The 26,379-nt window shown below is 40.3% G+C and overlaps 1 protein-coding gene across 1 annotated transcript in view; it reads left to right on the plus strand.

The window, feature by feature from the left end:
* Positions 1 to 26,379, plus strand: part of MAP2K5 (mitogen-activated protein kinase kinase 5) — a 125,687-nt gene that overhangs the window by 64,644 nt on the left and 34,664 nt on the right. The window contains exons 14-17 of the mRNA XM_065641996.1: positions 287 to 360; positions 1,288 to 1,338; positions 4,650 to 4,721; positions 15,539 to 15,568. Coding sequence (XP_065498068.1) covers positions 287 to 360; positions 1,288 to 1,338; positions 4,650 to 4,721; positions 15,539 to 15,568 — 227 coding nt within the window. The remainder of the gene's footprint in view (positions 1 to 286; positions 361 to 1,287; positions 1,339 to 4,649; positions 4,722 to 15,538; positions 15,569 to 26,379) is intronic.

The raw sequence follows: 26,379 nt of genomic DNA on the forward strand, positions 1-26,379 counted from the left end.
CACTTGCTGTCCCTCCCAGATTGGTGTCACCTGCAGATTTGAACTTGAAAATCTTAAGGGTCTTTTCCAACCTAAATGGTTCTATGATTTAATAACACGGATTATCAGTATTTGAGAGGTACGGTTAAAATGCCGTCTGTGCTACTGACTGTTCCAAACCAGGGGTTGCATTTGAAATATATCTGTGAAGTATTTCCTATTACAGTCTTATCACGCCAATATCCGTAACGATGTCTGTATGTACGACGGATAATATAGATTAAATCCAGTGTTGTTCCTTCAACAGATGTGAAGCCGTCAAACATGCTGGTGAACACGCGAGGCCAGGTGAAGCTGTGCGACTTTGGGGTCAGCACGCAGGTAATTCCCCCGTTAACTATCCGCCCGCTCTCCTTGGAATGCCAAAAATCACCTGGCTGCCAGACAGGCCCCCCCAGCCCGTCCCTTCTGCTGGGACAGCCCTATTCATTTGGAATCTCTGGGCGACTTTTCTTCATCTCGATATGATTGTTCATTGTTTAATGACAGTAAAAACTGCTGATATTGTAATTACTACTTACGAATAGCAAACTTCATTGATATGCAGCTTTGATATGAAAGCGCTTTGGCCAGACAAAAGGGAGGGCAGAACGAGAGATGTGTCTGGGGAGCCCAACTGGCCCACAATAAAAATTAATATTGGGAGTAACAATAGTGGTGGGCTTTTACAATGTGCAGCACAAATTTTAATTAATTTCCATTTTGGGCCTCCCCGGAGAACTTCTGTGAGAGTGACCCATGAGCTTGCTGTGATGTTGATTTGAATTTCAGCACCTTTCCTCTCAGCCAAACATGAGGCCCAAAGAGAAGGTCAACCTCGTATTATAACTTGTCAGAGGCTGTTGTCCCTCCAGCCTATTTAGCGCTCGTTGCATTCAAGTGATGAATGTGGCTTTATTCACATCTCGAGCCAGCTGACTGAAAAATGAGCGTGCTCAATCCGACTTCAAATTGACTTTATATATCAGACTGGTTTGGGGTACTAAAGCCATAAGCATCCTGTTTAACAGAATTGTTTAAGGTTATCTGCCATAAACTGTAACGCGGCGCTTGTTTAAATTGGAACTCTCATTCCAAACAAAAGAGAGATTTAATCATTTTTAATGCCTTTGCAGATAAATTTGTTCCCTTTTACATAATTTTTAGTTGATTTATAGGAATGATGATTGTAGGTTAAATGAGGAATAATTGCCCATTTTATTTCCACATTATCTTTATATCGTTCTAACAGACTGTTTTGTCTGATAGCTGGTGAATTCTATAGCCAAGACGTATGTTGGAACAAATGCTTATATGGCGGTAAGTGGATTTATGCAGGAATAACATTTAAATAAGAAGTATTTGTTGACAGTCTCGTTTTGTGTAAGGCAGGATATGTTCTAAATCAATTCTCAAACTTTGCGTTTCCCCATCTCCAGCATTAGCTGTGTCTTAACTGTGTGTGCTATAAAAAAAAATCTCCCTTTTACCATCTCACAAACTCGTTTCCGATCTGTGCTCACTCACCAGCCCCGCGACGCCTCTCTGGGTGTTTCCCACGTGAAGCTGCCATGGAAATTTGAAGCTAAAAATATTTCCATTAATAATATTAGGGCATTATATTGCATGTTTTATGATGTCCGTGCCACACGTGCCAAGTCATCAGTACGTTTCACTTTTTTACACAGATTTTGGTCAGAATGCTTGTTACGGTGAGACTAGTTTTGTCCTTTTTCTGTGTGTTAAAAGCTCAATTCCCGTGGTTTTTAGATCAAAGTAGCGCGTTGCTGAAGAGGCGTCACTGGGAGGAGGGCGGCAGGGATGTGAGGTTTGGGTTTAGTGGTTCGAGCTGACCCGACAGCCGCCGTGTGGTGGTCGTGTCATTGAGATTAATATGGTGACGAGAGCCAGTCTGAAAGTCAACTGCGAAAGTTAGATTGTATTTTCCGTTAGATCCATTCGATTCATTTTAATTCTCCGTTTAACAGATGTGAAAACTCAAATGCTTCAGTCTAGAGCGGTATATTAACTGTCGTCTTTTATTTTTGGCCATTAAAATTATTTGAGCAAACTACTTATGTTGCAGTATTAATGAGGAAATAATAAGTGTTCAGCTTGTTTAAAAAAAAAAATAGTGGGAACAATACAAAGTGGTTGATACTTGTCTTTTTCAAACCTCGGAAAAGAGGAGAGAGAAATCCGTGACCTTTAATCGCTTTCAGGTATTTTTTCTTACTTTCTTGTATGAAGAAAGCAGACCGGGGTATCCATTTATTTGCTAAGTGCTTTTCTAGTCAAGGTGTCCTCATTACGTGGCTTCTGAAACACTCATGTCACCGTCTTAGGAAGACTCGTGCTATCCCGTGTCATCTGAATATTATGTGCAGAAAAATGTAAGGTCTTCTGTATTATCACTTTAGCTAGTAAGCCTACTGATTTCTATGCCTCCATTATCTAGAAGAACTGGAATACAGCGATTCAAACAAATACACAGCTTCAAATTAATCAACTTTTCCAACTCAGCTGTTAGTCTTATAGTGGTATAAGTGGGTCTGAGAGTTATATTGTGTTATGCTTTTAGCGTATAAATCAAGATTACTGTTCTCTTTCCCAGGTGTACATTAAATAAATTACATTTTTTCTTATTGTTTGTAGATGAATGTGATGCATTCATCCATTAATTGAGAAAGAGAAGTTTAAGCTAAAATGTACTTGATCTGATTTCTTGTGTTAAAACTGGTTTGCTTGCTGAATGAGTCATCTGTCGTCATCAAATTTATAGCCTGGTCATCAAAAAACAATGAAGATCATAAGCTTTGGTTTCTCTGCCTATTTGGCAGACGGTGAGTGAATTCGAAGCCATTTAAAAAATAAGGTTTCTGTTTAAAATAAACAAGCAAGAAAGCGTTTCGATTGAGAAATTAAAATTTCCAACAAAAACGCATTTTCCGTAAAACCGTTTTATCACCACTTTATACAGAAAAAAGATTTTTGAATGAAGAAAGTAACCAGTTGTAGCAATTTTTAAGAGGAAATACCTTGGAGCTTTGTATCCTTAGGATGATGTCTGTGTTGCACACTGTGCACGTGTTATTCTTATTTTCATATTCTTTCCCATACTCTTTAAATTCACGTGACTAGGCTTTTTGTTTGAACGTGAAAATTATTTGCTCGCCACCATGTGAATATGTAATTTCTAAATAGGAGTTGCTGTTTAAAACTTGAGCTGTTATAGCAGAAAACGATTTAATGTTGCTCAGTTTGAATTATGCATCTGATTTGGCGGCTCAGGCAAGACCTGGGTCTCATCTGCACTCAAAAAAAATCATCTTGCCGTGGGTGCAGTGTTGCCAATAGCAAAACCTGTTTGGCCAGCGTAGACTATATTATTTTAGACTATATTATTTTATTATATAAAGGCAGATGTACCAGTCCATGTACATATTTGGCTGCACATCTGCATCTTTGTAAGGGTCTTTGTCAGTACAAAAGGATGCTTAAAACTCATATGATGATGTTGCAAAAATTTCTAAGAAATACTGACCTAGGCTAACTACACTTAATGAAGGCTTGCCTTACCGAGCTTTAAAAAAAAATAAGATTTTTGGGTCGCTCTTCAGCTCAAAATAAATGAGACTCAGTCAAAAAGATTTTGTTCCAGTGGTTTTTTTAGGTTCTGGCAGTTGCGGACGGTTCTCCTTAAAGATAACGTGGGCAGCTCTGGGTTTTTTACTTAACGTTCATGCTGCGATAAAAGCTCTTGACCTGGGATTAGCAGTGCAGGGTAAAAATCAGAAAACACATTGGACTGGCACTAATTTGGGAGTTTGTTTTCTAAGAAAGGTCTCTGGATTATTAAAGACTAAAAATACAGCCAGCGCTTCGTAGGTGGTTGGGCTAGACAGGTGCATTAGCAGCACAGTGGGGAGAGAAGTCTCATGGAGCCTTTTATTGTTACATTTCATGCTGTACTTGGCCTTGGAAATGCTTAAATTGTAGCTTTCAAGTAAAAACTAGCAGTTATATTTTACAGCATTCCATTTCATGAGGCATTAAACTTGCTATTAATAGTTTGGAGCGAAGTCTTTTTTTTTTTTCTATAGGTCAAAAATGAAATTAAAAGGTGTATAAAATAAAATTGCTGGCATGTGACTTCATTGATTCTTTTGGCTTCAATAACTTGGCTTTTTAAACCAGACTCACTCCCCAACCCCTTGACTTACCATCAGGAGCGTGTTTTCTTGCCGTGCCTGGCTTTAGCGGTAAATGTACGTACCGCTGGATCCGCGCAGCTTGACCTCGTGCTTTGCTGCGCGCGTACGAGCCGCCGGCTTTTTTTGTTGGAGAAACCAGCCCAAACGCAAATGCCAAGGCCGACTTCGCAGGGTGCGCAGCGATGCACGGCGGCGAGTCTGAGCACAACCGAGTCCTTTACTCTCGCAGAAGAGGGAGAAATAAATAAATAAGGCGCGTTTGAAGAGTGAATTTGCGCTCTGCCCGCATAGCGGGCGAGCTTTAAGCTTCTTTGCATTTTCTCAGTTGATTTGTTTGCCCTGGGCTAACTTTTGTGGAATAAGTATGTATCTGTGTTTGCTTGGCTCAAGAAGATGTTTCTTTCCGTCTCTTTGCAGCCTGAGCGGATTTCGGGAGAACAGTATGGAATTCATTCGGACGTTTGGAGTCTGGGCATTTCCTTCATGGAGGTATGAAAATATCTTATCATTTCCATATGCACATTGCAAGAATCAGATGAAACCTACCATCAAAACATTTTAATATCATCTTTGAATGCTCTTTTATACATGCATGCTCTCAACTATTGCTAAATTTGTGGGCTGTATTTAGAATGGGTTTGTTCTTACTGCCTTCAATTCGGTTGAAGAGCCTCTGTACAAACCATGTAACAGTTTAAAACCCCCTGATAAAACTCAATATGTGAGTAAGAAGTAGGATCTGGTACTTGGATGCCTCTGCGTCCTGTCAGCACCTCTGGGACTGGAGAGGACAGTGTTTCTGGTTTGCATCTTCACAGGCCAGGACAGCGGGCTGTCATCAGGATTAAAATACTGTTTATGCAGATTGAAGGTTTGAGCTGGTTAGTGGCCTCGCAAAATTTTTGCAGAAATATTTGCACGATGGTACGAGTCTCTCCCTGTGGGATTAAATAAAATGTTTGAATTTCAGTGTTCACGAGGGCTTTTAGAAAGGTTTCTCACAAATATAGTTTCATGCAGGAGAAAGTCTTATCAAAATGAAGCAGTTCAAAGGGAATGTTCTCTTAAATGCAGTCATTCAGGAGAAGCGATGCTTTCTGCAGGTTTAACCAGAACAAGGTGTGTTTTGATTCAGGAAATGGGTTCTTTTTTTGTGAGCTTGGGGTTCAGCAGATGTTTTAAGAAACATAAATTTCAAGGACTGCTTATAGGAAAGGTAGCCTGGCGTGTGTAACTTGAGGAGAGCCGCCTGTGTTCTGATAAAGTCTAGACCGGTAAAATCCACTGTGGCTTGGTCTGGTCTGGAGAAGGGACAGGTAGCTCTGGTCCAGTGGTGACCACGTATGGTGGCCTGGGCTGGCCACAAAGAAGTGACCGACAGTCGGAAACCCTTGTAGCCGTGACAGCTCGAGCAATAAGGTCTCAGGAGACTTCTCCAACTCAAGGACAGTCCCGTGAAAGAACTTTCCTCCCGCTTGGAGCAGTTGTTTCTTCCTATAAGAACAGTTCATTCAAACCATCGATGACTTGCGTCATCGTTCTTGCACAACCTGACAAAAGTGTGGTGTGATTAACTGAAAAATATAGGTGCCCTTCCCTTCCCTTCTGGTAAATATCAGATTATTAAGGTGAAACTGAATAGAACTTTTGGTGAAGCGCAACCGATGTTTTTAGCAAAAATTAGATAGAAGTTAAATAGTCTTGATGTCGGCCCTCTGCATCTAGGCAAATTTCACATTTTGTAGCCTGAAAATTAACCAAGACTGGTGTTATGTTTTCAAACAATAAATTCCTTACCAAATCAGTTTTAAGCAAAATGAAAATACTTAATGCTGAATCATTGCGTTTAGATCTTGTAAATCTTTTCCAGAGTGACTGAAGCTGACTCCGAATTACAAAATGACACACTTCAATGTGTCACAGGGGATGCAGTTCACTGGATCTGTTTTACTGCAAATTTTAATGGTTTGTGATGCTGGAGAACTCTCACAATTTTGGGAGAGATACAGAACGTACTCACGCACTCTGTGAATGAATCTGTCCAATAAAGGGCTAAAACAAGATTGTATTCCAGTAAGCCTTGACTGTGGTGTTCTGAATCATGTGGAATAGGGTGATATAGATGCAGAAGTCCTACAGAGCAAGCATTTGCTAGTTCTTATGAATAAAAAAGTGTGTTTTGGTGTGCAGCAGCAATCCAGTGATTTACCATGTAGACCAAGATATTTGGAGTTTAGTTTAGGACTATTAGTAGGTAACTTGTCTGGTCGTTAATTTGGTTTGAAGAATGAATTTCACATTATATTAGCCAACATCAGGAAAACTCCTTTCATTTGAATTTGCTTTCCTCTTTTAAACCTTTTCAACTGTTTGGGTTTTTTTTTTTCCTCTCTCACTTTCCACCAAGGTCTTCTGAACCAGATGTACAAAAAAAACCAGTTTGGTTCTGTGTGCTTTGTTAATTGGTATGTCATCTAGTCCTCCGGGACCTCTCTTCAATATGATCACTGTGTTATTGAAGTGGTTTGAGTGATGTGTTAAATGAAAGCAAGGACAGTGGCTTAGAAAAATGTCTCGAAAAAGGTGAAGAAGAGGCTCAAAGAGCCACGCAAGGTCACTGTCATTAAAGTAACACTGTATTGACATGGGGATTGGTAGTGGAGACACCTAGGCTCTTGTTGATGGAACTTGTTAAAAAGGGAAGTCAGCATTTGCTGTAGGATTTTAAAATAATCTCCGCTTCGCAGTGTCGTACTCCAATCCCCACAACTTCAAGCTCACACAGTTATAACATGTTAATTTAAAAGAAATGGCACGTTGGGGCCGAGTTAGCAAGGGCTGCCCTGATGTGTGATAATACAAAATAGCAGCTAAGTAAATCTTCTCATTTTCTTTAATATTCTTCTGAGCCTTTAAAATGTCTTGGATTTCTTTGCTGCAAAGCTCTGTGTGATGAGAAACTCAACTGTTACTTTTGAAGGTTAAGAAAACTGCCCCAAAAAACTTGCTGGCAGGGTGTGAAAAGTGTTAGATGTGGGCACCATGTAAGTTTTGAGACATGATGAACGTTCTCGTTGCTTTTGAAGTAAGAGGTGTCTGAGTGTGCTAAGCCTTCCCTTTGCCAAAAAATAAAAAATAAATGAAAATAATAATAACAAAAAAAAAATTAAAAGGAATAAATGCTTTTCTTATTATTATTTATTTTTTTTGGAGTTTGCATTTCTTTCTTCAGAATTTTCTGAAGTGAATTAAATTTAATACATAATCTGTAAAACTGTTTAAAAGTGTTTGATCACAAATACTTTGTGCGTTTTCATGAGGTTTTTAGATGTTTTATTTAAGCGCTCTTGGGTTGACAAAGCAAGTTCCATCCAAACCAGTGGCACTGCTGTCACTACACTGAAGAGTGTGTCAGCATTTTCATTATAAAAACTGGTTTTGCAGGGGTTTATAGCTCAGTCATAAAATACACTCCAGGTTGACAGGTCTGAGTCTGGGTGCTGTGTGTGCTCTGTGACCGGTTCAGTCTCTCCAAGATAAATGACATTGCCCAAAATTTGTTGTTACTCTCCAACGTGACTCAAATCACAGAATCATTTTGGCTGGAAAGGACCCTCAAGATCATCGAGTTCAACTGTTAATCCTGCCTTGCGTGGCCTCTATCCAAAAGTGAACTTCAAAGCATCCAAAATGAGATAACATACATCTTGTTGGTTTTTGGTAGGCAGCGTTCTTGTCCAGTGGTGCCTTTTGCTGGAGATGTTTGAGGAGCAGGCAGGCCTACGGATGAGACAATAAGCTGGGTGAGAAGTATGGAGTCTTAGACTCTTCAGCACACTTGGGCTGGGAGCACAGGTGGAGGTGGAAGAAGAGCTCGCTCAGAGCATGAAGGCAAAGAGGAGGAACACATTTGAAGAGGATGCTAGAGGAGAAGCAGCTCTGCTTTAAGATGGTTCTCTTAGAGCGCTTCAATCTTTAAGATGTAAAGAGTCACATGTAATCTGGTCAAGAAGAGGACATTTCAGAAGAATTCTAAGAAGTCTAAAATATGTGATTGGTCACATATCATCAGCTTTGAAGTGATAATGGTTCAAGACCAAGATTGCGAGATTTCACGATTTCATCGGCTGCAGGATTTCACTTATGTTGGTCTTTCATCAGTTTTATACCCTTATCTAAACAACAGCAGGTAGACAGATGTGGAGGGGAAACCTGAGACCCGAAGCTTGGTGGTCCAGTATAGTTTCCATAGTGGCACTGGAGACTTGGTGAAGGTTTGGTAGGAAGGGGGTAGAGTCATGATGGGGCAATGTCGGTGAGTGCTGGCAGCAGACACGGACCATGCAGTGACCTGCAGTGGCAAAAGCTACACTGGGTAGAGGCAGGGGAAATGTTAATTAAAATAGCCCATTAGAAGATGGCAAGGATCAAGCCGAAAAGGGAAATGAGGATTTGCATTTAATCTCTGTGCAGAGCAGGAATCTTGATATTGCAACAAAATACTTGGCTGAAGTGAGGTGTCTCCGATCAAGTGACAGTTCTTACTGGATTTGTCCTTGCCTTTTGGGAGCTTGGAATGAGCAGAATTTCATTCCGCGTGTTGAAACTGGGGAGACTGGGAAAGGCCTTGCTGTGGTGCCGCTGCTGGTGCTGGCGGGGCCACTGGGAATGGCTCATAGCGGACAGCACAAGGTCGTCATTAAGCAAATATGTGAAAAAGCACGATTTTGCTATTCCTACAGAATTCAAGAAGTTCTTCAATTAATGCGCTTGATGGATCCGGGCACATTTCGGTAGATGGAGTAGTACGTGTCTTAAATTAATCTTTTTTTTTTTCTTTTTCTTTTTCTTTTTTTCCTTACTGAATTCTAACCTTCTCTAAACCAATTTAAAAAAGGCTCACTTCTGTGACCAGCCATCTAATAACCAACAATGCTTGGATGTGACGGGTGTTTACTTTGTCACTGCAGTTCACTCTAAATAATACTAGTATTAGAGAAAACTTAAACTCAGTCTTTCTGAAAACGCTGGATTACCGTCTCTGTGGGCTGACGTTCTCTCTGCCGACAGCAGGGCCCGGGGCAGCGCTGGTTTCTGTGGCCCCAGCCCTTGGCCAGCCCCTTCCTGAAAAGCAGCCAGCTTTATGGAGAAAATGTTTCATTTCTGGCCTTTTTTCTTGTTTTGTGAAGTACGGCTGAGAGCAGACTCAGGCCTTGAGCCCTCGGGCCTTGCAGCTTGGCCCACTGGTCATTGTGTCGGTGTGACTATTTGGTGACAGACATCTTTCGTTTATGATTGAGGAAAGCAAGAAAATAAAAAGTACTTTTTTTTTTTTTTTTTTTTGCAGTGAGCCGCCCCTGTTACTGTGTATTTTTAAGGACTGTAGTAGTGTGATGTTTGTGACTGGTACGGACAAATCCTTGCAGGCTTCACTCGGCCTTTGAGAGTGGCTGTGACACACAGAATTTTGCTCAATAACTTGAATTGTTCTTGTCGTAGAGTATCTTTGTAGTTTTAATCATTCTGTACAGAGTTATGCATTTCAGAAGCTTGTTCCTAGGAAAAATCTGGCCTAGTTTGTAGCTGGTTTTTTTGGCTTTTTTTGGTTTTCCCCTTGAGCTATTTTGAGCAATTTCTCCAAGCAGCGGCCGTTGTTAGCTCTGGTTCCTCATCTGCCGTCTTGAACGGCCACCAGGATGAAGGCAGACAATGTCCAGCCACACCGCGATCCTTGTGGCAGCAGAATTAGAAGTAAAGGTACCAGCGCCCGAGGGCTGGGTCATGAATTAATAATTGCTGTGTGGTGGGGGAGGCCCGTCAGAATAGCTGAAAACGGGGCAGTTGCCTCGCAGAGCGCTATCAATCACTCAGTGACCATAACTTCCAGTAATTAGTGTATTTTATGGGCCTTTGCTTCAGTGACTCGGAAGCACATATGCTCCACTCACAGCTAAACTTAGCCGGAGTAATATTCCAGGATGATTTATCCGCTTGCTGCACTGGGATATAACCCTATATTAGGTGAAGATTGTGAACTAAGCTGCAATAAAGTGTAAGTTTAGGTACAGTTTGCGCGGGTTGAGACCTCAATGTATCATGTTTCTGAGCAATTGCTCTTAGGCCACTGCGGGCAGCCTGTGTGGCAGCGAAATAAATAATAGAGTTCTCTACCTGGGTAGATAGATGAGTGGACAATTAAGGGATAACGTCAGCTGTCATGTATTCATAATATATAGCATTATGTGATATAGATTAATGCTCCTTATTTTTATGTTAGGTAGTATCGTTGTTTCTACTTCTAAAAAGTCAAATGTTTAGCAGTGTTTGTCAGTTGAGTTTGCCTTTCCCCGTTATTTAATTGGTTTGTGAAGGCAGACGAGCTGGAGAACAGCCCTGCTGCTGCTGCGCTGAAGCTGAGCCGCGTTTCCACCAGCACAACGGAATTTAACACTTTTTTTCTTTTAGGTATTGAATCTAAATCCCGCAAACGGATAAGCAGGAAGCCTCTCTCCTCAAACAAGTAGTCTCGTTAATCTTTATGGACTATTTGTGTGAATTTTGCACCCGACAATTTCCCTAGATTGGCCCTGAAAGGCCCGTATCCCACCTTTTTCCCTTTAGAAAAGGCACCGCTGTTCTGAGCAGCACCTTTGAAGACGTAGTGGTAAAAGCCTGGTAATAGAATGGGTTTGTGCCGAGGAAGAAATGTGCAATTTAATCATGATTGTCTGCAGTCTTTAGTTTGCAGTGCATTTACTATAGTTCATATTTAAAAGAAGTCGAAGTGAAACTAATTATCTTTAATTAAGGTGAATTAGGCTTTGATTTTTAATATATTTTATGTAGAGAGATCTCGAACTCATCTGCTCAAGCCAAGGAATGTCCCAAAGGTTATTAGGGCATATTTCTGTTGGGCCTGATGGTATTAGTAATAACCTTCTTCCTCATCGTCCTAGACATGAACAAATATGTCACTTCATCAGTCTCTGTTACCCGCGCTTATGCCCCTCCGCAGGGGTCGCAGATTCCACAAGTTATCAGCTAATGGCGTTATACATTAAAAATTGAAGCTTTCCTCACTCTGAGGCCTTTCAAGGCTTTGTTCTTAAGCCCCAGACACTTTGGAGTGCAGCTGCAAACTATAGGCAGAAGATTAAATTAATTTGTAACTCTTTTTTCGTCCTGCATTACTAAATCCCGCACATTTAATTGAAACCCTACTTCAAGATGCTTTGTGTTTCTGTTCTTCTTTGTTGTCAGTTTAACCTCAGAAGCACTTTAACGCTGGTAAATTGCTGTTATATCCTTTTGGATTCTTCTTTTTTTTTTTTTTTAAACTGTGCAATAAGAGGACAGTGAAATTGATACTAGAAGGAAAGAAAAAGTAGTTTTTGAGGTATTTAATATTTATTAAGGTCCATACCCTGCAGAGTTTCAGGTGATTTTAAGCCGTCTATCTAGGAATGTATAAATTGGTCTTGGAATGAAATTTCACCTAGGGAATGTTATGTTATCCAGTACTTAAGTCTGATTTTTAAAGTTTCCTGTGTCTGAATGTTCCGAAGTGGCGGCTGCTTTTCCCTAAAATGAGGGTTTAACTGCAGAGCACAATCTAAATGCAAAATCCTTAGATGGAAATTTAATTGTGTAAAATGTGCACAAGGTAATTAAGAACAAATTTTAGAACATTTCAGACTATAAAGTCTTCCTTCAGCTAGATCACTAGCGATATTGTAAGTGCTTATTTTCAATTTGCAGTTATGCTGAGAAACATGGAATGTGTCTAAATTAAGAATAAAAACATCCCATGCTTTTCAGTACAACCGTAAATTAAAAAACAACTTGCACAACACAGACAATAATCTAAGTGGGACACTTTATTGCCTGAGTGTCCTAAAATATGTTTTGAACTTCCCTCAGTCACTTTCTGAACAGGATAAGGGGCAGTTGCTATTGTAATTCTTATTAACAATATACAGGTGGGCAAGTAGCATCTTCCAAGAGCAATGTAGAGAAAGTGCTTTGGTTAGTGAGGATTTCTGGATTTCCATTTTCAATTCCAAAATTATTAATTACGTTATTTCAACAAGTAAGTTTAATTTTGTGTTCACTTACCCGTACATTAAATGCAGGTGAGAACAGGTTAGAGTTGCTTTCCAGCCCTTCTTCTGGCTGCTCGGTACAGAGGGCTTTGGCACCTGCCTCGTGGACTTTTTGCTTTCCCTTATGTGTTTTTAGATACAGTTGGATAAAAATCAGCATACGTGCCCACTGTACCTCTGTCATTTAAGAATCTGAGATTATTTCTCAGTTACTGGTTTAAAATCTTGTGGCGCGCCCCGTACATCCATCTGCATGTTGGTCCAAGTCTGGGGCAAGGCTTCTATCCAGGACTTGCACTTGGAAGTGCACGTCGCTTTTCAGGACACAACCTTACTGAGCACCGTAAGACGAGCATTTGAAGTGCTCTCCGATGGGTTACTTCTGTTTAAGAAAGCAATAGTTGAAAAAAATAAAAATAAAAAATAATAATTTAAAAAACCTGCACAGACATGTAGTTGCTCTAAAGTGGAACAGGGTAGGAACGTGTTATTCTGACATACTTCTGGCTGATATGGTCTGATTCTCATTTGTATTTCCATACCATGCTGGGGGTACAGTTCACTGGGCCCTTTTAAAATGATGTTTTGTATCCACAGGGAAATGAGAACCAGCTCCTTGAAGTTTAAACATTCCCATCTCTGCTCCTTCATATCCAGAGCTACCTAAAATACTGATCTGCTCCCAAACCTCACTAGTGTGAGTGGAAATATTGTATTTTTCTTATAGTGCCTTAAAAAGAAAATTGGAAGTTACTGGGTTTCGTCATGTAAATGCAGAGTAGATAAGTTTCTGATAGTGTGTTAATTTGGTAGTTTACATCTCTTTTGTATCCTGCACTGTGCGTATGCGGCATATGTTTATACGACTTCCTTGAGACAGGTCTTGAGAGATATGAAAATCCCTTTAGTGAGGCTCTAATCTGTTTGTTTTGGGTGGGTTTTTTTCTTTGATTGTGACGCTATTTATAAATCTACATACAGAGGTCATTGGTTGGCTGAACTTAAACCATTTTACTTAGTAAATTTAATTAAGAAAATACAGTGCAACTCATAAGCAAATGAGTTTTTCCTAGTTTTAAACCAAACCACCCTCTTGAGTGCTGATTGCCTCGCTCGACCCCTGGTGATATAGAAACAGGCAAAATTAAAAAGGACATTAAAGCTTCATTAAATCTGAAACACATTTAGTACAGTGACATATCTGCAGGCTATTTCAGGGAAGATTACATACTCTTTGGTAAGTTTCTTAATTTATAATACCTTGACAATCTTGCAGGGAGGAAACAACTCTGGCTGAATGGAGCGATGGGTCTGGGGGATGCGGGACTGGCCCGTGGTCTGTCCATCCGTGTCTTGCTTTGCAGTTCCCAGTCAAGGAGCAGCTTCCCTGAGAAACGTGGTTCTTTTTTCACAGCCCCCAAAGAACTTGTTCCCCATACGTTTCGGATTGCTTCGAAGCTCATTTTTACACCCCGTACTTACATCTGGCAGAAAATGACTCTTTCCCCAATTATTCTGCTGCCATCGGAGCCCCTGCTGAGATGTTTGGTGGTCAGGGAGGGAAATTGTCAGAACAAAAATGCTTAGTTTGAAGTTGTCTTTGAGGCGGTGGTCATTTTTCTGCTTAAATAAGATCTGCAGAATGATGCCCTGTGCTTATAGCCGCAGTTATCTTCTTGTTCTACAGTGGGATAAATATTACATTCCTGCCATTTTCACCGTTGCCTGGTTGCTTCCACTCATGCCGTTCTGCTTGTTACCTTTCCACGGCCTCTCTCCTGAACTGGTGAGGCTCCAGTATTTCTACTGCTCTTTGCCCCATCACTACAGACACCTACAGCTCTGGCCGTGCCCATTTGTTCATATGTAGGATAGTTTTGTGCTGCCGGCCAGGCTGAAATTTCATCACAAGTTTTAGCACAGCTGCCTCAGCTGCAATCTGGCGAGGTCAAGCAACCCACGGCAACGAGGAGCTCGAATATCGGTGGCAATGCGGGTGCCATGAAGCGGCTTTTGCCCGGCACTGCCGTGTGGTTTCGCTGTTGCCGTATGTGACGTGACGGCTTCGTTTGGGGTTGTCCTGTGCAGGGACAGGAGTTGGACTCGATGATCCTTGTGGGTCCCTTCCAGCTCAGGACATTCTGTGATTCACCATCGATGCTTTCGCTCGGTCTGGTGTGAATATACGTGGTTTATTGTGCAGACAAAGCAATGATAGTGCATCCATAACCTTTTTGGTAGACCTCCTTTTGAAGCTTGGTAGTTCCTGAAGGTTAATTGGAGTGTAGAGAAGCTGGTCTGACTGTGGCACCTCTAAACCCTGGAGAGAGGTGGGCTTCTCCAGAGAGCAGGAGGATCTGCTCTCAATGCACTTTTGGAGGAATCTGTTGACTCTAAAAGCCTTCGTCCTTCACCGAATAACAGACAAAATCACTTAAGCTAGGTGTGTTTTGTTAAAATTGTTTCAAAGGTGCATATACCAAGTGGAAAAACCTGAAGTCTTGTATCAAAGAAAGGATTTCTCATGGAATATTTATTAACTATGACATTATGGCAGCAGTAATATCACTGTTGGGTCTAATACTGATAGTAGCAGGTGCTCTAGTAATGAATCAATTGACTTATAAAACTGTGTGGGCAACAAATCCAGTCGAGACCGTCCACGTGCAATTGAAAGTAGATTTGAGGAAAAGACAGAGTGTCATTTTGCAGGTGCCACAATCTCTCTCCAGATCCCACTCCCAGGTTCCTAGCTGGGTTTGACACCGATAAGGAAGAAAACCTCGGCTCCGTAACCCAGATTTTCCGCTGAGCCAGTTAGGAAGGACTTGGGGAGTTCCGTGCAGCTCCACAATACCTGTTCGGTGCAGATAATTATCAGCAAAGGTCGGTGGCGTTGGCCTCGCTATTGAGGCTGAACTGGTTTAATTTAGCGTGTCCTCAGGAACGTGGGCATCAAACAGCGTTACTGAGCGTACAGACAAAAGAGCTTGAGAAATACAGAAATATTCAGAAACTCAGAACGAGGGGTAATTGTTGTGAACGACTCCATTCTAAATACAGCTCTTTGTGTATTTTCAGAATTACTTTTGCTGACATTTTCCAATTTATACAATAGTAAGAGTTGAGTACTTTTCTCTTTTTAAGAAAATGTGCCCTCCATGCAAATCTATATAACTAGACAAATATTATTTCCTTTCCCAGCTTGCTCTTGGGAGGTTTCCATATCCTCAGGTAAGATTGTTCATTACTGCTGTTTGCCACTGTGACATTCATTCCTATGTATGAAGGTGCAGAGAGCAATTGTGAACATTTGAGCCACATACAAATAAATCTGTCCTGTTAAATTGAAAAGTGGTATCTTGAAGGAGTCATTTAGAAGTCTCTATTGATTTCCGCTCCCCTTCCCCCCCCCCCCCTTTTTCTCTTCTCCAAATTCTAGATTTTCTTTCCCTGGAGAGAATGAAAATTCTGATGATGTTAATGACTGTTTTGTTGCAAGATGAAAAAATAATCCAGTATGTACAACAGTGCTTTTGAAGCAGGAAGGTGTATCTACTCCTTTGTATTTTTTTTTATTCCAATTTTGAATAATGGTACAATGGTCTGAAATCTTCTCAAATCAAAAATACAATGTGAGTGGAACGCTTAAGAGAGCTCTGGATTCCTCCTTTTAAGGGGACCTAATACTACTATTTTACTTAGATAGTGGCATTTTCTAACTTCCCACTGACCTGACTCAGTTTCATTGAAGTCGGTGATAAAACTATTTCCATCTTCAGTGGCAGCGGTCAGGCCAGTGCTGAGCACTGCATTACCACATCATATTTTACTCGGTCTATATGCTGGAAAAAAACCATGAAGCTCTGAACAAAACAACTAATCCAGAAATAGGTTTGACGGTTCCTTTAAATTCGTATCGCAAGATGGATGTTAGAATTCATAGTAACAAACTATTCTGTAGTCCCTCAAATTATTTTTTCCTGGGAGAGGGGAGAAAGTGGAGTGTCCAGGGACTAAAATGAATTATTTGAATGTGGTTTTTATGTTTTCATATGTTTTATGAACAGTGTTTTCTGCATCTTGGTCTATACAGATCAGAGTGCCTGGAGGCATGTCTGATTTAAAGGTGGTGTTGGTCTGTGCTCTTTAAGCATCTATTAACTTGCTATTATTATGCAAATAACTGTTGTAATACACATACTAATTTATGCATGGTTAGATTATGCAGATGCCTCACAAACATGGTTATTGAATAATAGGCTGGGACTCGTTCTCTCTCCCATTTTTATAAGCTGTTTTAAGCAAATTCTCCTGACACTTTTATGGACTTACAAAGATTTTGCATATGTAGAAATATACTGATTTTTTTCAGTTTTTCACCTCCTATGGAAAATGTTGACTGACTGGAAGAGCTGTAGCTGGTTTGCTGAAAAGTCTTCGCATATTCTGTCCGCATTTTAAAACGTACCCTCTCCTTTGAAGAGAGGATTGAAAAAGCAGCTCTTGTGCTGGAGTGTCCTCCACACATCGACGTGCTCACTTGTGCTCGTCGAGTCTCGTGATGTTCGTTGTAGACGGTGCGTTATATTAATAACACTAAATCAAAGTGACGTGGGATATTTAAGATAATCCTCTGCTCGCAGAAGTGTTGGAGCTCGGGGAAGGAAGTCGGAGCGCGCACGTTATGTACAATTCTAGACAAAAATTTGTTTTCTGAATGGGGAGCAAGACGTGATTGCTAGCTTAAGATCCTTTTCGCTATGCTAATTAAAAACCGGATCGGGTTTGTAAAAGAATATTTGGCAAGTCAGTAGTCCATGAAATTGTGTATATTTTTTAATGTAAAACAGTTGAGGAAGTGAAACTTTAAAATGCAGCCATTAAGCTTTTCGGGAAGCTGCTTTTCATAAGGATTTTTATGTGAAGAATATGTATTTTTAGACATGTATTTCCGTAGCTGGTCTCAAGAACCCTTAGAAACCCACTCTGATTAGGGGGATGATTAGCAGGAGGTTTTTTTAATGTCTCAGTATCTATTTATCTCCCTATGTAAGGGCCTGATTCTGCGGTTGCTCACGCGAGTAAATCCTCCTCACTTCAGTGGGCTTGTTCAAATGAACGCAGCTAATTGTGTGTTTGCAGAATTTGTCCCTAAATACCGTGAAGTTACTTCTCTCTGAAAATGCAAAATATGAATACACCTGAAATTTTCGGTGAATGAATGTTTGTCTGCAGCTGTAGCTGGGAAGGAAAAAACCCAATTTTTTCCTTTTTCTCTGGTTTTAAGACACAGACAAATGGTGTGTGGAAATTCAGTTTAAATGAATAAGATTTATCGGGGGAATCATTGCAGTGTGGAAATTCAGAACTCCTGCGATATGCCAGTAAGACTAAAGGGTGATTTTTTGTTTTTCCTGGCCTTTAGTAGAATATTTTAATGATAGAACTTACCACTTCCCATTTTCCACATCTTTTATAAGTATTTATTTTGCTAACGCTTTTTCGTCACACTAACAGTATTTAATGTTATGTTCACAATAAAGTCTTATCTTGAAAGCACTTAAGCGTGCGAGCAACTGCTCTGAATTAAAGTCACTTATGGGTGTGTTTAGAGTTACTGTCATTTTTTTTGGTCATGATACGCAGCTAATTTTCATAATCTATAGAGAACTGCCAAAGGTAATGATCTAAACAAGGAAATAACAATTAGTAATGATCAGAACAGAGTTTTCCGCTATAAAAACTTTGCACAGGAAACTCTAATCCTTCAAATGTAGTAAATTTCTAAAACTGTTGATGGTTTTTCATTGTTTTATTGTTCATTTTCCTGGCACGGGATCGCAATGTGCTATTGCTTGCTGGGGTCTAAAACTCCTTTTGGAAGTGGAAGGGTCTGGTGCTTGTAGGATTTGCTGTCGATACAAACATAAGCACGTGTGGGTCTGTTCTCCTCCCGATATATTTGCATAAGTCTATTAAAACTAATAGAAATGGCACATGTGCCCAGACACACAAAATACCTTTTGAATAAAGTTTTTTTTCCTATGCAAACACTTAAAGAAAGGAAACCCCTTTCACCAAACCCAGTTGCCACTCCATAGTCTGTCCAGGCACATAGGGAAAATAAAGTTTCAAATTTATAAAAGTTTAACCTTAATTTATATTGTTTTGATTTTACATGTCTGTGCAGGGGAAAAAAAAAAAAAAGTAAAATAAATAAAAGGCCATGGCACCTTCACAGTATTTTTAATTACATTTTAATTTGGAACCCCAAAGATGTGCAGTGGCTTCACAAACTGAGACATACAGTTAATCACGTGGATTCAAATTCGGTAGATTGTACCAAAGCATGGTGGGGGCGATGACTTGTTTCATGATAATGCAATTTAAGAGAAATGAAAAGAATTGCCCACTAAATATTCTCGGCTTGTAGTCAAAGTTTATACAAAGCAGGATGTTTAAAGGATGCTGCGTCCATTGGGGAAATATGCCAAAGAAATAGGCCGAGGGTTTAATCAGCTATAGGAGAGTGCGGATGGCAGTGACTGTATTGAAGATACTTTTGTGTTTACATAAATGTTTTCCTTCCTTTGGCTACAATTCCAGGCCTCGCTTAATAAATTACATTACAATGACCTGAAGTTTAAAAAAAAAAAAAAAAAAAAAAATCCACCAAAAATATCCCGTCCCCGTTCTGCACCCTCCCCTCCCGCTGCTCCCCCCAAATCTGAGCAAATACTGCCCCTGGTATTGTAAAGCTTTGAATGTTTTCACACCCCATTAATTTATTACTTCTCTTTCCTCATCTTTAAATTTTTCTTTATTTTTTTATTTCTTTTTTTTTTTTTTTTAAATTCAGACTCCCCGCTGCTACAGCGATTTTCATCTTGTTGTTAATTTTCCCTGCTCCATATGGAGCTCCAGACATTTCACCTGGAGGCTGTACTAGATTTTGCTGTAGCGATCGCACTTCCGGAGGCCAAAACTGTCATTTCAGGTTCCTGGTGCATCTGTCTCCGCCAGGCTTTTCACTGGCACCGCGCGAGTGTGAATAACAAATTGGATGCACCTGAGATTCGGATGATTAGTGTGTTTTGTAAATCTGGGCGACTTGTAAGCAGATCGCTGTAGGGATGGGGAGGGCTAAAGAGCTTCCCCGGGTGGATCTGTGCTCACACCTTGGATTTGGGATGGACTGGGTAGGGTGAAAAAAAATAAAAAATAAAATTGAAAAAAAAAGGAAAAAAAAAAAAAAAAAAAAAAGGCACGAGCATCCCGGCAGCCTGAACGCAGAGAGCACCAAATATTTCATCCTGCCTTGTCATTGATTAGAAAAGAGCCTTTAATTTCATTTCACCCCATGTTGTGATTAATTTGCATTCTTTGTCAGAAGTTAATGGAGTTTTTTATGGTTCACTCTGAAATCCTTGAAGACATCAGAGTTGATCTGATGTTTATACAACCGCCAGCGGAATTTTTTCATTTGATTGATGGAGAGCTTGATGTTATTCCAAACGGCTTTTTAAGCTGTTTTTAAGAATTATTTGAATAAAATGCAAGCAAGATATTGTTATAACGATCAAGATTATCTGTTAAAAATCTGTTTCAAATAAAGAACATGATAAGTAGAAAAAAAAAAAAGATCAAAAAGACAGGAGAAATGATGAATACAGAAGATGATATTTACTAAAATGGATAATCTGAGGATTCAAATAACTTATTTCAAAATGTAGTCAAAGTAAGAGAGACTTTAATTTAAGGGTCGTTTTTAATATAAAGAGTTTATTTTTGCGGCGTGATAAATAATGGGAAGGGATTATTAATAGTAAAGAATTGAGTTATAGTCAGATTTTGCCCTTCTTTTTATTCTCGCAGCTTTTTCACCTTCATTTTCCCAGCGATGCGAGTACAGGGCGCTGGTGTCTCTAACTCGGAGAGACAAGACTGTCAGGCCTGTTAGTCCAACAAAATGATGACATATTACTCGTCGCAAGGAAGATACGTTCTTAAATCCCACTGCAAAGAAAACATAAGTGGATAATAGGAAATTTTATAGCCCAAGAAAACGTTCGCTATAGACTTGCCATTGGTTTGCTTTAGAAGAAAATATACCGGGGTGGGGGGGGAAATCCTCAGTGAAAGAAATCTGCTTTTTTGCTCCTCCTGTAAGGGAAAGGTTTGTACTTTTACCAGACCCCGGCGGATAAAAAGCATCGGAGAGACGATGCGGAATGTGCCGCGTGTGCTGGGCCAGATCCTCAGCTGGAGCAAATCCCGGCTGCTCCGGGGCCGTGGGGACGCGGCAGGTTTACACCAGCTTCGGGGACGGCTCTTTTTTTCAGCAGGAAAAGATTTTGCCATTTTTTTAAATTATTATTATTATTATTTTTATTTTATTTCTGATGCCAAAGCCGGGGTTTTCTGCAAGACTTTCTTTTTAGCCTTTCATCAGCAAATTCTACCCTCGCTGTGATTTCTGCAAGTAAGATTTAATTATAGGTCAAAAAGCTACTGTGCAAGCGTTTCCATTTAAAACAGATTAATTTATTTGCTGTATCGTACTTTGCTGAATAATTGCATGGTTTTAAATGAAGTTGCAGCTTTCTGATCCCTGTATTAACATGGTCTAAGATTCTTTTTGTTATACGTAATCCATACTATTGACCAAATTTGGCCTGGTTTCATTTAAATGTAAGCAGGTTGTCAAGGAAAAAAATATTTACTTTAACTTGGCGTGTAAAATAGCCATTTTACTGTTGTTTTTTCAATTGACAGAAACATCCTTTAAGCATTCATTTATTTTGCAAAAATAAATTGAGGGTTGGTTACAGCATGTTTCCTAGTAAGAAAGAAATGTTTTTTCTTCCACATACATCAGTATATCTAACAATTTAAAAGACATTAAACACTGTTCAAATGCTAATGCCAAAATAGTGAATTGAATTATTGTATAATATCTTAAATATGATAGGTTTATGCAAATATTTTTGCTTTTATAATATATTCCAGAAATCACTGACAATATTTTAAGTCATCTGCTATTATTTTAAACTCTTACCAATTTCTTGACATAGGTTTCACTGCATATATAATTCATGAAATAATATACTATGGATGCATTTTGCTTTATTATTTTTTCTCCTTAGCCAGAAATAAGTTTGACCTTAAATTTGATTTGTCTATTAGAAACTTGCTGTAAAATTTGCATTTCATTTTAGTTTTTCCAGAAGTGTTTTCTTTTTTGCAAATGGAGATTTTAGGAAAAAAAAAAAATCCATTAGGAATCTGAAATATAAAGACACATTGATATTTTTTGTTTCACTCTTTCTGTCCGATTTTTCTTTTAAATGTAAAATGCATGTTTGAATAGTATGGTCAAGCTTGGAAATGTAGGTAACTAGTAAATTCTGATTTTCTAATATGTTTTTAATATGTTTTAAGAGCCGATTATCAGCTCGTGGTCTTGACAGACTGCTGTAGGTATTTTTCGCGCTCTCGCCCTGGCAGTTACCGGCGGAGTGAGGGACCGGGGGCTGGGCTGGGGTTTGTCACCCCCATTCCAGGACGTGTTCCCCTCTTCCCCTCTGTCCTAGGAAACCTCGGACCCGCTCACGCCGGCATCGGCTTCAAACCTCTGAAAAGTTCCATTTACTACACTGGGAAAATGAACAACTACAGATAATCACCCATGGGTGCACCTTTGCGGTCAGGACGTAGGTTGGTGTTTTCCAGTTGTCAGCCTTCGCAATTTGTACTGAATAAGAAAATGACTTGACGCAAGGAGCCCTTTGGCTGCTCCTGCAGTTGTTATCTTGCCTTCACAACACGGGACTGACGGTGCTGAGACCTTTTTGACTGCGGAAGTTGAGCGAGATCCTGAAATAAAATATTTTTTACCATGAGAGCTACTTACAAGGCGGGAAAAAAACAAATCCAGGATGAAATACTGGAATATCTTCTGAGAGATTTTTGCAGATATGTGAGGATCTCCTGCATGAGTTGATCCTTCTGTGGAATGGGAGATGTTCCTGTAGCACTTGGAAGGAAACATCTCTCCCAGTCATTCTTGCAGTTGATGCTGTTGAATGTCTTGCCTGAAGGAAAATTTAAACCTGGAGATCTTTAGGAAGAAAGCCAGCAGTGGGCGGATTGATTTGTGAGGTTGGTTGTTTTAGGTGGCCATTTGCAAACTGTCAGCAAATATTGGATTTACTGAAAATTTACATCTTCTGTGCCCTGAGCAGGCTGTCTTGGCTGGGATGAGGAGGAGGAATAGTTCCTTCCAAGTCACTCAGGACCTGGAGATGGACGAAGGCGAGGGTGCAGCAGATCCTGCTCCATTTCGCCTGTTTCAGAACCGAATTGCGGCTCTTGGCCTGTTTGAGGAGGGAAAGTACCTGCTCCTCATGGGCCTGTGGGGTTGTGCGGCACTTCTGGAGATGGACGTAATGGTCCCAACGTTAGGTCGTGGCCACGTCCATGTCCTGCCGACGCAGGGGCCTCCACCAGAGGCCGAGGGTTGTGTTTCCAACACACCTTGTTGCTCAATGTAGTGAGGAGCCCCAAAGGCCAGAGTAAGACCGAATGATTTCGAGGTCAGCCAAGTGTTTCCCTTCCACGGCAGCTGTTCGTCTGCCAGCCCCGTGGAACCGTGGGTTTAATCCGCTAGGGAGTGCTACACTATCTGTGGTGGGCAGACGAACGACGTGGGAGCGTCTGCTCATTGCACAGCTTCATACCTTTTCATCATCCAAACACGCTCAGCACCTCCTTTTGGTTAGAAAACTCCACTCGTACACTCAAATTTTTGCCGCTTTGGGTTGTTTCTTTTCAGACGTCCCTAGAGTTGTGTCGTAGGTAGTGATCGCAATTGATTTTGCAGCTCATCGGAGAAAGCCTGGGGTTTTTCTAGGTGGGTTCCAGTGACAGGTTTGGACCGTTGACGTTTTTACCTGTTTCTTTTTGAGCTAGAAGGGACTCGCAGCGGTGCGCTTGTGTGGAGGGCTAGTCCTGATGGATCTTCACCTGCTGCTCTTCACTGCTTCTGCTGCCAGAGGCTCGCTTGTTAATCCTTAGATGATTCGTTCCTCTGCTTTATCATTAGAAAGATTTTCCTCGCTGTAGGGTGTAGTTGTGTGTCTAAGGAACATGGAGAGGAGATGCAAGAGGGTTGGTGGTTATGCCATCCTTGTTCTAGTTTGACTTCGTTTTGGTAGCATCGTGATGTTATTCCTGCTCGGCTGTGGTCAGTTTTCCTCTTCCCTAGCATCCTCCGGGTCCTCCTGCTGTTACCATGATGGTCATTTCTCTGCACTTTGTAAACATGGGTGACATTAAGCAAGGACTGGTTAGAACTAAACCCAGTTCCTTTATTTGGTTTCTGGCTGATCACCCTTTGTTGCACATTTTTTTATGCTTAGAACAAGGATTTAAACAGTGTTTTGCTAAATTTGCCGTCTTTCCTAAGACTCGCTTGTCCCTCTTTCCTGCTGGTTGAGGAATGGGTCACCATCAGCATCCTGTAGCAGTGTAGTGGTTATTGTTGGCTTCTTACACTCCTTCCAGCCTTTCAACACCGTGGAGTTTTTCATGCCCACGTTGTTGAATTGTGTTGCTAAACCCTGGTAAACAGATTTCTGTGAGAAGTGGCTGCAGTTCAATGGTGGATGAAATAATCTCTTTATATAAATTTGTTTGTATACCTCTGGGAAAACCAGCGTAATATAATTGTAAGAATATATTTAACATTAAGGTTGTTGTGAATTGTCTTTTATATTATTATTATTATTTTGGGTTTTTTTATCCTCTGTTTTGTTACAGTGATTGAAGTTTGCCATTTGCAAAATCCACGTGTTGAGATGGGGGGATATTTATAATAGAATATCAGGAGCAAATTAGGGGGCTCAGTCTTACTGACCTTGGTGCTTTGACTTCTTTCAGAAGTATAACCATTCAGTTTTGAAAGGCCTAATAAAATATGTCTAAAGATCATGCTTTCATTCCAGAGGAAGACTGAAACCCATGGTGGTGAAGACCATGTGGAAATTCAGTGCACTTATATATTCCGTTTCCACTTATATGAGGGCAGAGACAAAGCAAGTTGTTGGTCATTTGTCAATAGGAGACAACGTTTGTCATTTCTGCTGTTCAATAAAACTTTACCCTCGTTCATAAAGACTAAAAATAAGTTGTATGTACTTCTAACATCCACAGTTTCACGGCTTAGGAAAATGAATGTTCTGCTGTGAAGCCTCCCTTAAAAATCATAACTGTATGATTTGTTGGTATATGTATTTTTCTATTAAAAAAAATATATCACTAGCTTGAAAAGCAGTATATATGTAAAGAGAAAATTTGTTAACTGATATGGGAAGATCTAACCCTGGGTCACCTGCAAATCTCTCGAACAAGAGCTCCAGGGCAAGTCCTAATTCCAGGGAGTAAAAGCGAAAATTAAAGCTACAGCGAGTGACTCCTCCAAGTTACCCGGGGTGGATTCATTTGAGTTTCGTTGATTGTGCTTGTGAAAATAATGTGGAAGGGATGGTAGAGGTCTTCTCAGCCACTTCCCGGCCAAAGGATCTCTCCATGGAGACAGAAACAGAACCTGATGGTCTGTCAAAAGTTGCTTTTCATAACCACAGGCATTCATTAAATAGTAGATGAAGCAGGAGACAAACTTTTGCAACCAACCTAAAAAAAAAAGAGAAGCCATTTAGAGAATGTGCTTTATGGAGTAGTTTATCCAGATGTCACTGATATTTCATGACCTGAGAAACACACTGTTAACTGATAGATTTATTTATCATTTAGCTGGCTTCTTCAAATTAGAAACTATCACGTGCAGTAAGTAAAAATACAGTAAATTCTATACAGATTCAAAAATATCCAATAGCGGATCTAATTGTGCCACTTCCCACAATGTGGGTTGTGACACGCGACACCTTCGAGCTTTTGAGCTGCAGCGACTCGAGATGAAGCTCCTAAACTCCTGATCTCCCAGTAGCGCGCAAAAAGCAGGCGGTTACTGGAGGAAGAAAAGGAGTGCGGGTGAACAGGAAGATAAAACATTTTATGTTGAGTACTTTTAAAACTGTTCTTAATGTGCTATAAAACTGGCTGCTTCACTTTTTCATGAACTGTGTGCAAAAGGAGGAGCGCTGACTGTAAAGTTGTCGTCGCTTTGGTTTGGTTTATGGTTGCAGAGCCTGCCCGCTAATGTGATCTTGGAAAAGGTAAACAACGTAGTTTTTACAGTGAAAAATATGCCTAATATAAATACAGCTACGTTCATTGCTGTTCACAACTTGAAAAATATGGCTGTAACGTTGCATTTTCTAGTGGAGTTAACAGAGGAGCACAGCGCAGCCTTACAAACAATATATCTGAGACGGAGAAAATAGGTAATACATCTAACTGGGGAGTCTCTGTGGCATTCGCACAGAAGAAGGCACGGTAGCTTTATTTAATTGAGAAAATGAATCAATTACAATGATGTTGCATCATCAAATGCAGGGGAAATAGCAGATATGTCATTACATCGGGTAACAGTGTTAAAAAGTAATTGAGTGTCTTAAGCATTTTGAATCAATTCCAGGTACTGGCACAGCTACCTTAATGCAAAATTTATGAAGATGATCTCAAAATAATATGTCGCCATCAAAACAGTGTAATAAACCCCAGTAGTGATGTGTGTGCGATCTCGCAGGAGCCGGGCCTGCTGCTCCGGCAGAGCCGCAATGTCGTGGCAAGAATTCCCTAATACTTCAATTTGCGTTGCTTTATTTTTCATTAGAAGTACTGAGCGCTTTTATTAGAAATAATATTTTAAATCTTGTTCTGAAATGGGATGTAATCATGTCTGTGTTGAGGCTACTCTGTATGTTCCCACCTCTATTCCTTTTCATGACAAGACCTATTTTCTCGGAAAGGAAATATGACTGATACTCTGTTTGGATGAAAAACGGGATCACCTGTTCGTGTGCACTAATCTAAAGAAGCTCCAAATCATCCCCACTGAATAAACTGCGTCTGTTTTGTCA

Source organism: Caloenas nicobarica, chromosome 10, assembly GCF_036013445.1.
Source record: "Caloenas nicobarica isolate bCalNic1 chromosome 10, bCalNic1.hap1, whole genome shotgun sequence".
In the NCBI taxonomy this organism is placed as follows: domain Eukaryota; kingdom Metazoa; phylum Chordata; class Aves; order Columbiformes; family Columbidae; genus Caloenas; species Caloenas nicobarica.